The sequence below is a fragment of the Peromyscus maniculatus genome, chromosome X, assembly GCF_049852395.1.
Source record: "Peromyscus maniculatus bairdii isolate BWxNUB_F1_BW_parent chromosome X, HU_Pman_BW_mat_3.1, whole genome shotgun sequence".
Classification (NCBI taxonomy): domain Eukaryota; kingdom Metazoa; phylum Chordata; class Mammalia; order Rodentia; family Cricetidae; genus Peromyscus; species Peromyscus maniculatus.
This window is the reverse complement of record NC_134875.1, coordinates 80,654,826-80,667,890: the sequence shown is the minus strand read 5'-3', so window position 1 is coordinate 80,667,890 and position 13,065 is coordinate 80,654,826. Positions and strand designations below refer to the sequence as shown.

Sequence of the window (13,065 nt, the reverse complement as noted above, 5' to 3'; positions counted from 1 at the left end):
CTCAACCCCAGCCCTGACCAAAGAAACTTCCCGCCAAACATCTCCTTATACAGCCCACTGCACACGTCCAAGTAATAAGGTCGGAAGACTACGACCTCCCACCTCCTCGCGTTCATTCCTACCAGCAAAGGAAGCCACCTCGGTCCATCCCGGTGGGGTGGCGGAGTCCGAGGGGTTCTCGGCAGCACGGAAGAGTGAACTGAATTGCCTAAAGCTAGATAAACAAATTCAAGCTTCCCATCGTCCTTGGCGTTCTGAACACCGGAACCGCAACTTAAAACCGCCGGGACTTCCTATACTGTTGCTACGGCTACCAGGCTCTGATTTGAAGGAACTACATGTCAATCAACTCCGAATTCACTTCCGGGTCACCCTCACGGGTTGGGGAGTGGGGCTTTCTGGTCAGTCGGCTTTTTGCCTCCCCTTTTCTTTTTGTCTCGCTCTGGGTCTTCTCTGGTCCATTCCAGTTCAAACAGCCAGAGTCCGGAGATAAAGAAAACATCCTTCTGGCCTTTGTTTTCGCCTGTGAAACGTTACCGCTTGGTGGCAGCATGATTTCACGAGAGCGTGCAGGTCCGCTCTCCCTCCGCCCTTTGTGTTTAGAAAAAAGGCACCTCAGTGAAAACCTGCTTCCTTGTAGACACACACAGGCCTTCTCTGGCATTTTAATAGCCCCCAGGTTTTCCAAATTCTGAGCCAATCTGATGAATAAAAGAGTAGCTGGGGAAAAAATGTTTTTTTTTTTTTTGGTTTTTTTGAGACAGGGTTTCTCTGTATAGCTTTGCGCCTTTCCTGGAACTCACTTGGTAGCCCAGGCTGGCCTCGAACTCACAGAGATCCACCTGGCTCTGCCTCCCGAGTGCTGGGATTAAAGGCGTGCGCCACCACCGCCCGGCTTTGGAAAAAATGTTTTTAATGTGTTTTTTTGATTATTAGACTTGCTGTATATTTTCTCGGATATGCATTTTGATTTTTAAAAAACAGCTATATCTCCCATAGAGCACATTTTCTTTATAGTGCTGATTATTAATAGAAAATAAAGGCATAGTAGGTTAGTTTGTGCTGCTATTAAAAAATCAGACTGGGTACTTTATAACCATTGGAAATTAATTTTCCCATATTAGAGGTTGGGAAATACAAGACAAAGGAACGAACTGGTTATGACCTCTCACTGCTTTCAAAATGTAACATTGTTGCTTGGTATTCGGGAGGAACTGTTTAATCACAAAATGGAAGAGGTGTCAAGGAATTCACTTCCCATTACATTTCTTTTTTTATAAAAAACACCTAATCTTGTTTATAAGGGTTCGCCATTAAAAACCTTCCAAACCCCAGGCCTCCGAGTACAATTGATTAAGTGATTAAGTTCTGTGACCAAAATATTAATACAGTTGTACCTAGCTGTCATATATTGAGCGGGCCTCCTACGTTACCTAATACTCCACACTGTATGAGTAGTTGCAGAATAACTACAAGGTGGGTAGATTTGTTCTCATTTTAAAAGTGTGTGTGTGTGTGTGTGTGTGTGTGTATGTATAATATACATATAATTACATACATATACATATATGAGGACTGTTTAAAACTAGTAAATAGCATAATTAGGAATCTAATTCAAAGACTTAGTTTATCACCTGTTGGAATTATGAGTATTTGATGTTGTTTTCTGAGTTTTCCTTCCTGAAAAGCAATTATGTTCACTGGGTACAAAAAAGCAGTGGCTGGAGTTTCTGGCTGGCCTGTTGGAATGAATTTTCTTACCTCATGTAGAGAGACAGAAGGCAGAAAGAATGAGAGGTCTGCTCTGACCTTGGGTAGGACCATGTTTATTCACAGTGAGGGGCATTTTGTCATCCACATGAGCGATGGACAAAATGCCTACAGGAATTGCGGGACCCTTATAAGGTCAGAAATGTGGTCCACATGGGAAGCTCAGAAGTGTGTTCTTTCAGCAGGAAACGATCACCTCACACATTGGGAAAACTGAAATAGCGCTTGATGGCAATGAGGCAGAATGGAGGTGAGATTCTGGACAACACAAAGCTGAGAGACAACACGTCAAATAAACTTCACAAAAAGCTACAGTCATCTGGGAAGGACTCTCAATGGAGAATATGCCTAAGTTTGACTTAGTGACAAGTCTGCAGGGCATTTTCTTGATTGATTGATGTGGGAGAACCCGCTCAGTAGGGGGGGGGCGGGGTGCCACCTCTAGGCATGTGATCCTGGATGGCACAGGAAAGCAGACTGAGCAAGCTCCAGGGAGCAACCAGTAAGCATGACTTGCTTTTGCTTCAGTTCCCACCTCTAGGCTCTTGCCTTGAGTTCCTGCCCTAACTTCCTTCAGAAATGGACTGTGATGAATAAAACATAAAAAGAATAAATCCTTTCCTTTTCCAGTTGCTTTTGGTCATGTTTTTTTACCGCATCAATAGGAACCCCAAGACAGCAATAAATGAATTCAGAGGTTTTGAGAAATGCAATGAACAAACTTAACTGAATGCCTATAAATTGAACACTGAAACCAACAATCACATAATACTCATTATTTTCCAGCCATGGAACATGTATAATAATTAGATTATAGTACATGATACACAATCAAAAAGTGTGACTGGAGAGATATCTCAGTGGTTAAGAGTGATTGCTGTTCTTGTAGAAGATCTAAATTTGGGTTCCCAGAACTCACATCTGGCAGCTGACAACTGCCTAAAACTTCAGCTCCAAAGTATCTGATGTTTCTGGCCTAAACCACACACATGCAAACACACACACATACATACATATTTGTAGCAGGCTTTCTTGGACCGTCAGCCCCCAAATCATGACACAGAGACATTATTAATTATGAATGCTCAGTCTTAGCTTAGGCTTATTTCTAGCTAGCTATATTTTTAGCTTAAATTAACCCATTGCTATTAATCTATGTGCTGTCCTGAGGCTTGTTTACCTCATCTATGTACTGTCCATCCTGCTTTCCTGCTTCCTCTGAGTCTGAGTTCTTCCATAGGAAAGCATTCCTGTTTTCATTTTTCAAGGGCTGGGCAACCAAAAGACCTTTGAAATGAATAACTGACCAGAAAATAAGCACTGGTAGTTAATATCAGATTTCAACAACTGTTTGCTACTATTGGGTCATCATTTTTTAAGATTATACAGTAAATCTTATTTTAAGTATTTATCACAAATGTTGCATCATTCTTTCTCATTCTCTCTTTCTGTTTCATTTCTACGTCCCTTTTTCTGTTTTTTGTCTACACATACAGAAACATATTTAAATCTAGATTCTTCAGATGTAAAATGTAGTATTTGTCTTTGTCTGGCTTATTTTCCTTAACATGGTGATTTCAATTTCCATCCATTTTCCTCATCACAAGATGAATCTTTCTAGATTTGGGACTTCTCTGAGTTTTCTGTTTCTTAGCATTTTTTTAAAAGTTTATTTAATTTATTTTTTTGTTTCAGAAAGCATGTCTGGTGTGCAGAAAGGAATGTTACTGTTCTATTGTTGCCTGTATGCTTTCCTATTGTGCTTAGGGTTATAATTTTCATCTACAGCATTTTTTCCAATCTTACTGCAGAGATCCTGCTTTCCAGTTGTCAGTGGACACCAGTACAGTGCTGTTGTTCAGGCACTGAGCAGTAATTCATAACGTCTCCTGAAAGTCCATTGACCCTTTGTGAACTGCCATTTACATCTAATCCTTCTCTTCAATGTTTGAATAGCTACTTTAAGTCTGAAACAATAGGCATAAATGCAAATAATTATTGTAATAGCTCTGTCTGGGCTAGTTTCCTTGCCTATGAGTGAGAAGAAAACTCCAGGTGATAGTCTTGTTTCTTGCAGTTTTAGGTTAGAAGAAATACCCTTATCCAATATTGTTAAGATCTACTTACTGGTCAATGCAAATGACTGTCAGCAAATAGCTGAGTAATAAACAATTACTTTATTTTAAAATATTAAAAATAAGTCTAATACATTATTCACATATTATATGTTTTAATTTTAAAAACTTAAAGCAACATAGCTACCTAAAACATCAAACAAAGCAAATTACATAAGTTGTTTCCTGAAATAAAAGGCCTGTTGAGTCTCTTGAGTTTACTTGTAATGTAGCAATTTAGCAATCAGCTTCAGTCTGCTCCTCCACGTTACTCTTATCTATTGACCTCTACATTTGTCAACATTCAACATCCATACCCAGATCTCTGGGTAGCACATAAGACTCATGGACTCCCAGTTCAGCTGTTCCTTGCAAACCCTCCATCTGCTTCTAAAATTGGTTCTTCTACTCCTGTGAAGGGCTACTCAACACTTATAGAGGCAGTTTTCTTAAGGTCACACTTAGTACCTCTTTCTCTCAGCTTTTCCCTGGTACTTTGTACAAGGGAACAAGTGGCATTTGGAGGCAACACCTCATTTTTCTACTTCTGCTGCCTGTTTCTGCGGAGGTTCACCTACTTCCCCCCACCATTAGAGCCAATTTCTAAAAAAAAAAAAAAAAAAAGTACAGTCTCTCCAAACTGAAAATGATAATTTCAAAAGTCCCAGAGGCTCTGCAAATAAACAGAACATTTTAAAATATAATCCGTTAAGCACATGATTAAATGTACTTTCCAGGAACGTAACTGAAGGCAGGATTTCAAAGTGGTATTTACACACTCATGTTCACAGCATTATCATTCACAATTAGTTAAAAGGTGAAGGTAATCCAAGTGCTTCTCCATGGATAAATAAGACACACTATTTACATACAGTAGAATATCATTTGGCTTTAAAGTAGAATGTAATCCTGTTAGTCATTAGATCAAGTGAAATAAGCCAGTCACAAAACAGAAAAACTACATGAGCCCACCCATAGGGAGCATCTAACAGTCAAATTCAGAGAAACGGAATGGTGATTTCAGGAACTTGGAAGAAAGAGAAATGGGAATGTATCGTTTAGTAAGCATGGAGTTTTTAGTTTTGCAGCATAAAAAAATTGCTGGAGATGTGCTATAGAAAAACAATATATGTAACACTTTTGAATTGTTTACTCATAAATGGCTAAAACAATACAATTTTAAGTTATTTGTCCTTTACCACAATTCAGAGTTCCTAGACCATCTGATGGCTCTTCCTATTTGTAACTTGTCAGGACTGTCTATGGATACTGTCGTCTGTCTCCCATGGCCTCTTTAACCCACTCCCACCTGACTTCAATTACCTCTCAGCAATTCTGGCCTCAGTATAATCAGACTATTGGACATTGTTTACCACTTATTTCTAGAAGTTTTCTGATCCCTTGGCTCCTGTGAGACTCTGCCTTATACTTTGCTGACGTCTCAGTGACAACTCTTTTTCTGTTTAGTCTTTGTTTTCTTGCCTATTCATAGATGCTTATGGCCTTGGCCTGTCTCTCTTGGTGCCTTTTACAATCTTACCATTTTCCATGTGAAGGCACAATTAAACAGTGCCTGCTATCAAATTTACATCTCTGCTCAGGACTCTCTGCCTTGTTGACTCTATATGAGTGCAATAAGCTATTTCAACTCAACTAGTCAAAGGACACTCATCCTTCCTCCTGTCTTCTAACTCAGTAATATCCCCCTCTACATTTTGTTCTAAAGTCTGAGGTTCATATTAGGATCCTGATTTTCTTTTATTCTCCATATCAAATTGGTCCAGAACATATCAAACTTTATCTCAACTATCAGTGTTTTCTGTTCCATCACCTACCACCTTCAAGCTAGTCTGCTTTTAATTTTGTCTTCAAGTTAACCTTACACATCTTTTTATTGTTTGGGGAGTCTCTTGAACTCCCCTGATCAACAACTTGAAGGGAGGCATCCCGTGCCTGACATTGGGGTTTGGCTTTTGTGAAGTATTATCACCATACAGGATGTAACTTCGTTTACATTTTCATTTAAATTACATATGCACACACATATACTTAATGTTTCTCTGGCTTTTTCAACCATCTTTAATGTTCTTTCTCTTCCTTCCCTCTCCCTCTGGATTCCCCTCATTCCCACCAAATGAAGTACCCTCATTTTTCCAATTTCCCAATTCATCCTACTCTCCTGTTTCTAGTTCCTTCTACCCCTGGTTTCTGTGGTATCTTCAGGTTATACACTCACATCTTAAGATTCAGAACTAGGACCCACAAGTCAGAGAGAATATGCCGCATTTGTCTTTCTGGATCTGGATTACCTCACTCAGTGGAATAGTTTCTAGTTCTATCCATTTACTTGCAAATTGATTTCATTTTTCTTTACAGTTGACATAGAATTCCATTGTGTATACATACCACATTTTCATTATCCTTTCATCAGCTGAAGGACGACTAGGTTGTTTCTGTTTTCTAGCTGTTATGATGAATGTGATGAACGTGGCTGAGCAAATACCTGTAAAACAGAATATTGAGTCCTTTGGACATATACCAGGGAGTGGCATAGCTACATAATGTGGTAAGATTTCAGTCCTACAGTAATACAACTACTAATGCTACAAATAATAATAATAACAGCACAATCATATAACAAAACAGACTAGTAAATTAATACAACAAAATAGAAGTCCCAAACATGAGTGCATGTAATTTTACAGCCATCTGATATTTGACAAAGATGCCAAAAATACACGCTGGAGCAGAGACAGCATCTTCAACAAGTGGTACTATGAGAACTGGATGTCTACATGGAGAAGACTGAAACCAGACCCATATGCATTACCCTGAACCCAAATCAACTTGAAATGGATCAAAGAGCTCAATGTAAAATATGAAATGCTGCAACTGCTAGAAGAAAACATCGGTGCTCCCCAGAGATATAGGTGTAGGAAGCCTCTCTGACCAGGACTTCACTTCATTAGGAATTATGGCAAACCATTAATAAATAAGACCTCGTAAAACTAACATACTTCTTTACAGCAAAGAGAACAATACGCTAGCTGAAGAGGAAGCCCAAAGAGTGGGAGAGAGTCTTTGGCAGCTATTCATTGGTAGACTCTACAGAATATATGAAGAAAAAGAAAGAATCAAGAAAACTAATGATCCAGTTAAAAAGGGCCTGTTGGAGGTGGGGGAGACAGGCAGCTGTGGATCTCAATAGAAAATTCTCAAAAGGAGATGAAAAATGGCTAAGAATTATCTTTAAAAGTGTTCATCATCTTTAACAATTAGGGAAATGCCAATTAAAACAACTTTGAGATTCCATATTACTACAATCAGAATGGCTAAGATCAAGGAAACAACTGACAATAAATGCTGGTGAGGATGTGGGAACTCTTGTTCATTGTTGATAGGATTCCAAAGTGGTGCAGCCACTGTGGAAATGAAAGCGGCTATGTCTCAAAAACAATCAATCAATCAAACAAACAAACAAAAAAAAAACCCAGTTAAAAAAAATTCTCATCTCTTTAAAAGTCACCACACAAAGACCCCGACTGCACTCCTCCAGCTAGATTGTTCTTTGCAAGGTCTTATGATGCTTTTTCACTAATAACCTTTGCCCATGCTATTCCCTCTGCTTCAAATCTTTCTGGCCTGTTTGGCTAAGGTGCCCATCATGACAACTCAGGTTTGCTCCCACAGTATAGGATGAAGCTCACCTCGTTGTTACCTCACTCTAGCTAGTTCTTCCAAAGCAGGTAGCAAATTCTTCTCCTTCATCCCGATTTCCACCGTCCAGTCTCTAATACCATGCTTGTAAATGGTTTACTGAGAGAGAGAGAGAGAGAGAGAGAGAGAGAGAGAGAGAGAGAGAGAGAGAGAGAGAGAGAGAGAGAGAGAGAGAGAGAGAGCAGGAATGGAATGTGGATACGGGACTTAAAAACAGCATCACTTAAAACAATTTTTTTTCATACAACGTATTTTCCTTGTTGACTTACAGAATTCGTCTATCACCTCGATTATAGGAATAGCGTGTTGCTAAGCAACAACTTGCCACTTTGGCGCCCGCATGGCCCGGATGAGGCGGGGCCAGGGCTTCCTCTGGTGGCGGCGGGGGCGGGGGGGCCGCGGGGGGGAGCGGGAGAGGGGGGTACGCGCAGGCGCCAACGGAAAAAACGGTCTCCGTTTCCGCCCTACTGTTCTCAATCAACTGTTAAAGCAGCAAGCGCAACAAGCCACTTCCGGAAAGGTAAAGCCGCACTTACCCGGCTGTAATATGGATACCGCCTGCGAAAGCGTAGAGCAGGTAAGATGCTGCTCCGGGGCTTGGTAAATACCCAAGTAGAGATTGAGTGATGAGCGACCCAGGGAGTCGGGAATCGCTCACCCAGTCCCGCTTTTTCTTTTCCTTCTCAGGTTTCTGGCGAAGTGGTGTCCGTGGCCCATGCTCTTTCTCTCCCAGCCGAGTCATATGGCAACGACGTAAGTATGACTCACCTCCAATTATCCCAGAATGTCTGAATGCCCCGGCACTAAATTATAAGTCCCTGTTGTCTTCTTCAGACCTCCCCACTTCAACCAAAAATTGTACCTTCTTTCACATCATTCTAATCGTAGTTGACAAATATAGTACTCTAATGCCTGTAAAAGTGATCCCCTAACTTTCCTATGATTTAGAAACACCTAGGAGGCGTCTAAACACCCCACGTGTCCAAATTACAACCCATGTCCGATCAAATCAGAATGTCTGGGGGAAGAAGAGCAAAAATCTAGTAGTTTCTAAAGGGCCTTATGATCCCATTGTACAGCAAAGTTCCACTGGTTTGTGGTGTGCTTCATTTGGACCCTTATACATGCTGTGTGTTGACAAATAAGAAAAAAGAAGCCAGCAGGAATACTAATACCACCAAATCAGAAGTGCATATGCAGATAGATTTTTCTGGCCTTATGAAGGAGACAACAGGTGGGTTGGAAAAGGAGAGTCCAGTAGAACAGCTAGTTGGTACTTGGCCAGACTTATTTATAATCTAGCTGCATCATTTGTTCTGGGGTTTTACAGTGTGGAAAATGACTATCGGATATACACAAATGAGTAGAACATGCTACACTGATGAAAGTGAAAAATAGTTTCACATATATTTTTGTCCTCCCAACAACTCTGAGGGGTATAGGTGGGTATATTAATGTAACTTTAATAGTTATTTAAGTCACTTCTGATTTTCCACACTTTCACTAGCTGCTGGAAAAAGATGTCCAGTGGTCCATTATTTTTGTTATTCTGTGTTGACAGCTTCTATGGTCATTATAAGGGCAGAAGGTTTATTAGTTCAGCTTTTATCCCTTGACAGCAACATCATTTTCTTTAGACCTTTTGAGATTTATCAGGGTGTCTTTAATTTACCCATTACAGAACTGAGAGATTTCTGAGCTGATGTTCTTCTTTTGCAGCCTGATATTGAGATGGCTTGGGCCATCCGAGCAATGCAGCATGCCGAAGTCTATTACAAAGTGAGTTGTCTTCATCATTAAGCAGGAGTCAACATGTAATTTTAGCATATGATGCTATGCTAATCATAGTTCGCAGCAACTCAAACTGTTAAGTTTTGTAGATTGTTTTAACTGCCAAAGAAATCTTACCTCCAGGGAACAAGGGTAGAAATGAATTTGATGATGAGAACTTCTGCTTGTCTGCCCCCCGTTTTTTTGTTACCTGGAGGAAAGATGGCTGGACCATACATAGCAGATACTTAAATGTCTGTTGAATGAATGAACACCCACAGAATGAGAGCCAGGCAATACTAGGACTGAAGGGTTCATTTAATTGCCAAATTGGTAAAAGAGGAAAAGAGAGAGAGAGAGAGGCTCTTATTACAGCTCTTAAAACCATTTTAATGACTTCATAAGAGACCTGGTCTATTACTGCCTAAAGTAATCTTCTGTCCTGAAAACCATAGGGTTTCCTGATTGTGTGGCACTGGAGGGGTAGAAGTGTGATTAGTGACTAGCATCTTTATGTTTGTTTTATTGTCTGGCAGTTGATTTCATCAGTTGACCCACAGTTCCTGAAACTCACCCAAGTAGATGACCAAATCTACTCTGAGTTCCGTGAAAATTTTGAGAAGCTCAGGGTAGATGTATTGGACCCAGAAGAACTCAAATCAGAATCAGCTAAAGAGGTAAGTATCATCTTAAACAATATCTAACATCTGGCCAATACTTTTGATTGTATGTGTTTATATAAGCTTCATATTTGTTCAAGGGTCTTACGATAAGGAGCCTGGATTTTATAATAATGAAGTCAATTATGGAATGAATTATTTTTTGTCTTACGCACTTTTTGTGTTTATTGAGAGTATTTTTTTCCTTTCCTTATCTTGGGCACTTCAACTACCCCATTTACCTATTCCTTAAAGTGGGGAAGAGGGATGAGTTTATGTTAGCAGGAAATTTAGCTGGAAAGATTGGTTGATGGAATAGTTAATAAGATACAGAGAATATAGGGAGATATTTTGATTCTCTGAATTTTTGTTCTGTTGATCATAGGTCCTAGATAGCATACAAATGGTGTTTTTTGCTTATGTGATCATCTCTTACTGACACAGAACACTGATATTATAGTAGGAAAAATATTGTCCTTAAAAGTGGGCTCTTGGCTAATAAAGAATTTAAGCTTTAAAGTCCTAGCAGACTGTCACTGATCATTGAGAACTTGCCCCTAATAGAGGGACATGTATAACATAAAGGTATATCCCTGTCCTCTTTGTCTCATTGGTACTTTGGTGAGGATGAATAACCATTTTGGCTTGAGCTGGCTGATAATAACTCAAAGCAAAACAGAGACCCATTTTAGAAATCACATATTAATTTTGTAGTAAAAGGATTGAGGTGGTTGGTTTTGCTCTTTGTCTATTCCTGATTAAAATGTTGTGTAGGAAACACCAGCCTACAAATATAACATATAGCAACGAAATGTGCAATTTTCACCACAAAGCTGCCAGTCACCTCAATACTAGTTTTTTTTGCTCTGGTTTTTAGTCTCCCTGGGGAAGCCCAAACCTCTTTCCTGGCTTGTGTACATTAGACTCTTGGATTCATCAGCTAAGGGGTCTTTTTTTTTTTTTTTTTTTTTTTTTGCCTTTATAGAAGTGGAGGCCATTCTGCTTAAAATTTGAAGGGATCGTAGAAGACTACAACTATGGTACTTTGCTACGACTGGATTGTTCCCAGGGTTACACTGAGGAGAACACCATCTTTGGTGAGTTTCTTGCCTCTGACATTGTTTCTGTAACAGGATCGGAATTGAGGAGTCTGGGTTCACTGATAAATCACTTACAAGTATAGTTACCTTGGAGATCATCTTATTTTCTCTATCTTTCAAGATCATGTTCCTTTCCTTAAATAACTGTCAGATAGGTACATATTTTCATTAACACATTGGAATTCAAGATTTCTAGCTTATATATTTGAATGGCTTTCATGCGAGTTAAGATTTATTTATGGGTTTCTAGTCAGTATACATAATTACCTAAGACGAGGACAATCAATTCTATTTACCTTTCAGCACCCAGGATTCAATTTTTTGCAATTGAAATTGCTCGGAACCGGGAAGGCTATAACAAAGCAGTTTCCATCAGTATTCAGGACAAAGAAGGAGAGAAAGGAGCTGACAATAAAGAAGAGGAAGCTGAGAAAGGAGCTGATAGTGGAGGAGAAAAAGAGGAAGGAGTCAACAGAGAAAAGTAAAAAACTAACCAGGGAGGAGAAAAAGAAAGCCAAGAAACATGTGACTCAGCTGAACCCACGAGTCTCAGGTGCTACTTGCACTGACCCTTTCCCCTTTGATTACCCTTGTGCAAACGGAGGACTGAGGAGGACTTCTTTCTAGCTAGTGAGAGAGGTTGCTCTGGGTGTAATAGCTTAAACACAATTAGCAGAGTCCCTTAGTTAATTGTTGCTTGATACCCCGTTTCTTGGCTGTAACTGTTGCTGAAGTTAAGATATTTTGTAAACAAATTCCTTTTGGTTTGTATTACTTATGACTGATTTTGGAGAGTATTTACATTTATGTGAAACTTCAAAAAAAAAATTCAGGTATATAATCTCATCATCACCATGTCTCATATAATACTGTCTGTTAATTCTTCTCACTGTTCTCAGTAATGAAATTCTCTTAATGTATTTAGCCTGTACCTGGTATTGGCATTAAAAGTCCATATATAGGAACTGACTCTTAGCCAGGCATAGTGGCTCATACTTGTAATTCCATGGAAGGATGAAATAAGAGAATTGCATGACTTTGAGCCAGCCTGAGTTATAGAGTGAGACTGTGTCTCAAAAATAAATTGTTTAAAAAAGAATTGGCTTTGCCTTTGTGGTGACTATAGCTGTCTGGTTTCCTTTGCCGCATTGGAAAGATATAATAAAGCCGCCCGCCGCAACTGTCAGGTTAGAGAGTGCAGCCCGGTTTCTTAGAGAAGAGCAGAGCCCTCACCTCCTTCTTTTAGAGAATTTTTGTCGCTCTCTTTTGTTGTTGTTTGTTTTTCTGAGACAGAGTCTCACTTTATAGACTCTTCTGGCCTAGTATTCCCCATGTAGGTCAGGCTAGTTTCATACTCAGAATCCTGTCTTGTTCATCCTCTGATAGCTTGGTTCTTATCTGAAATTTAGCCAATAATAATAAATACTAGTGACCTTTTATCCCTTAGTAAACACAGGAGAAAAATAAAAATCGAATGTGATTGATATATTGTACTGTACATAAGAAATGAAAAGAAAATCATGTAGCTAGCAATAGCACTTGTATACAAAGCAAACAGTTTCTAAGTTCTCTTTGGCAAACTCTTAAGACTATTTCAAACATTTATTAAAATTTTCCTTTTATAAAATAATGAATAGTTTTTGAAAGAATAGGAAACTTTCCTATATTTCATATTAGCCAGGCTGTTAAGAAAAAAAAATCTATTCTGTACTGTGTAAATTTCCTCTAGTTCTAGTTGGTTACAATTGTATGTCCTTATATACTGTCTGAGAAGTTGAGGAAGAAAAATTATTGACCACATATATTACAGTTCTGTCACAGAGGCTGAGGCAGCATGCGCAGGGCCTGCACGGGTCTGCATCAGGTCCTTTGTGTACATATTATGGTTTCCAGATTAGTGTTTTTATATATGGGATTCCTGAGTGTACAAATAAG

At 39.3% G+C, this 13,065-nt stretch overlaps 2 protein-coding genes across 7 annotated transcripts in view; one reads left to right on the top strand and one right to left on the bottom strand.

Moving 5' to 3' along the window:
• Positions 1-7,965, bottom strand: part of Magee2 (MAGE family member E2) — a 195,622-nt gene extending 187,657 nt beyond the window's left edge. For 3 of the 6 annotated variants that reach the window (XM_076561806.1, XM_076561807.1, XM_076561809.1), the window contains exon 1: positions 123-718. The gene's annotated coding sequence lies outside the window, so the exon portion shown is untranslated. Of the gene's footprint in view, positions 1-122; positions 4,912-6,290; positions 6,388-7,591; positions 7,701-7,870 lie in introns of those variants that run through there. The other 3 variants (XR_013047994.1, XR_013047995.1, XM_076561808.1) reach the window with 2 other exon arrangements.
• Positions 7,966-8,023: 58 nt separating this feature from the next.
• Positions 8,024-12,229, top strand: Pbdc1 (polysaccharide biosynthesis domain containing 1). The gene is made up of 6 exons (XM_006991562.4): positions 8,024-8,178; positions 8,289-8,354; positions 9,321-9,380; positions 9,908-10,048; positions 11,016-11,127; positions 11,434-12,229. The coding sequence occupies exons 1-6, from the start codon at positions 8,149-8,151 to the stop codon at positions 11,613-11,615; spliced, it is 591 nt and encodes a 196-aa protein (XP_006991624.1). The 5' UTR covers positions 8,024-8,148; the 3' UTR covers positions 11,616-12,229.
• Positions 12,230-13,065: the final 836 nt, after the last annotated feature.

What these genes read in the sequence shown, in the direction of transcription:
- Pbdc1 (XM_006991562.4), top strand. Translation starts at nt 8,149, where the DNA reads ATGGATACCGCCTGCGAAAGCGTAGAGCAG. An exon ending in CCTGCGAAAGCGTAGAGCAG is followed by an intron (nt 8,179 to 8,288) that starts GTAAGATGCTGC and finishes TTTCCTTCTCAG; the next exon opens with GTTTCTGGCGAAGTGGTGTC. An exon ending in ATGCCGAAGTCTATTACAAA is followed by an intron (nt 9,381 to 9,907) that starts GTGAGTTGTCTT and finishes ATTGTCTGGCAG; the next exon opens with TTGATTTCATCAGTTGACCC.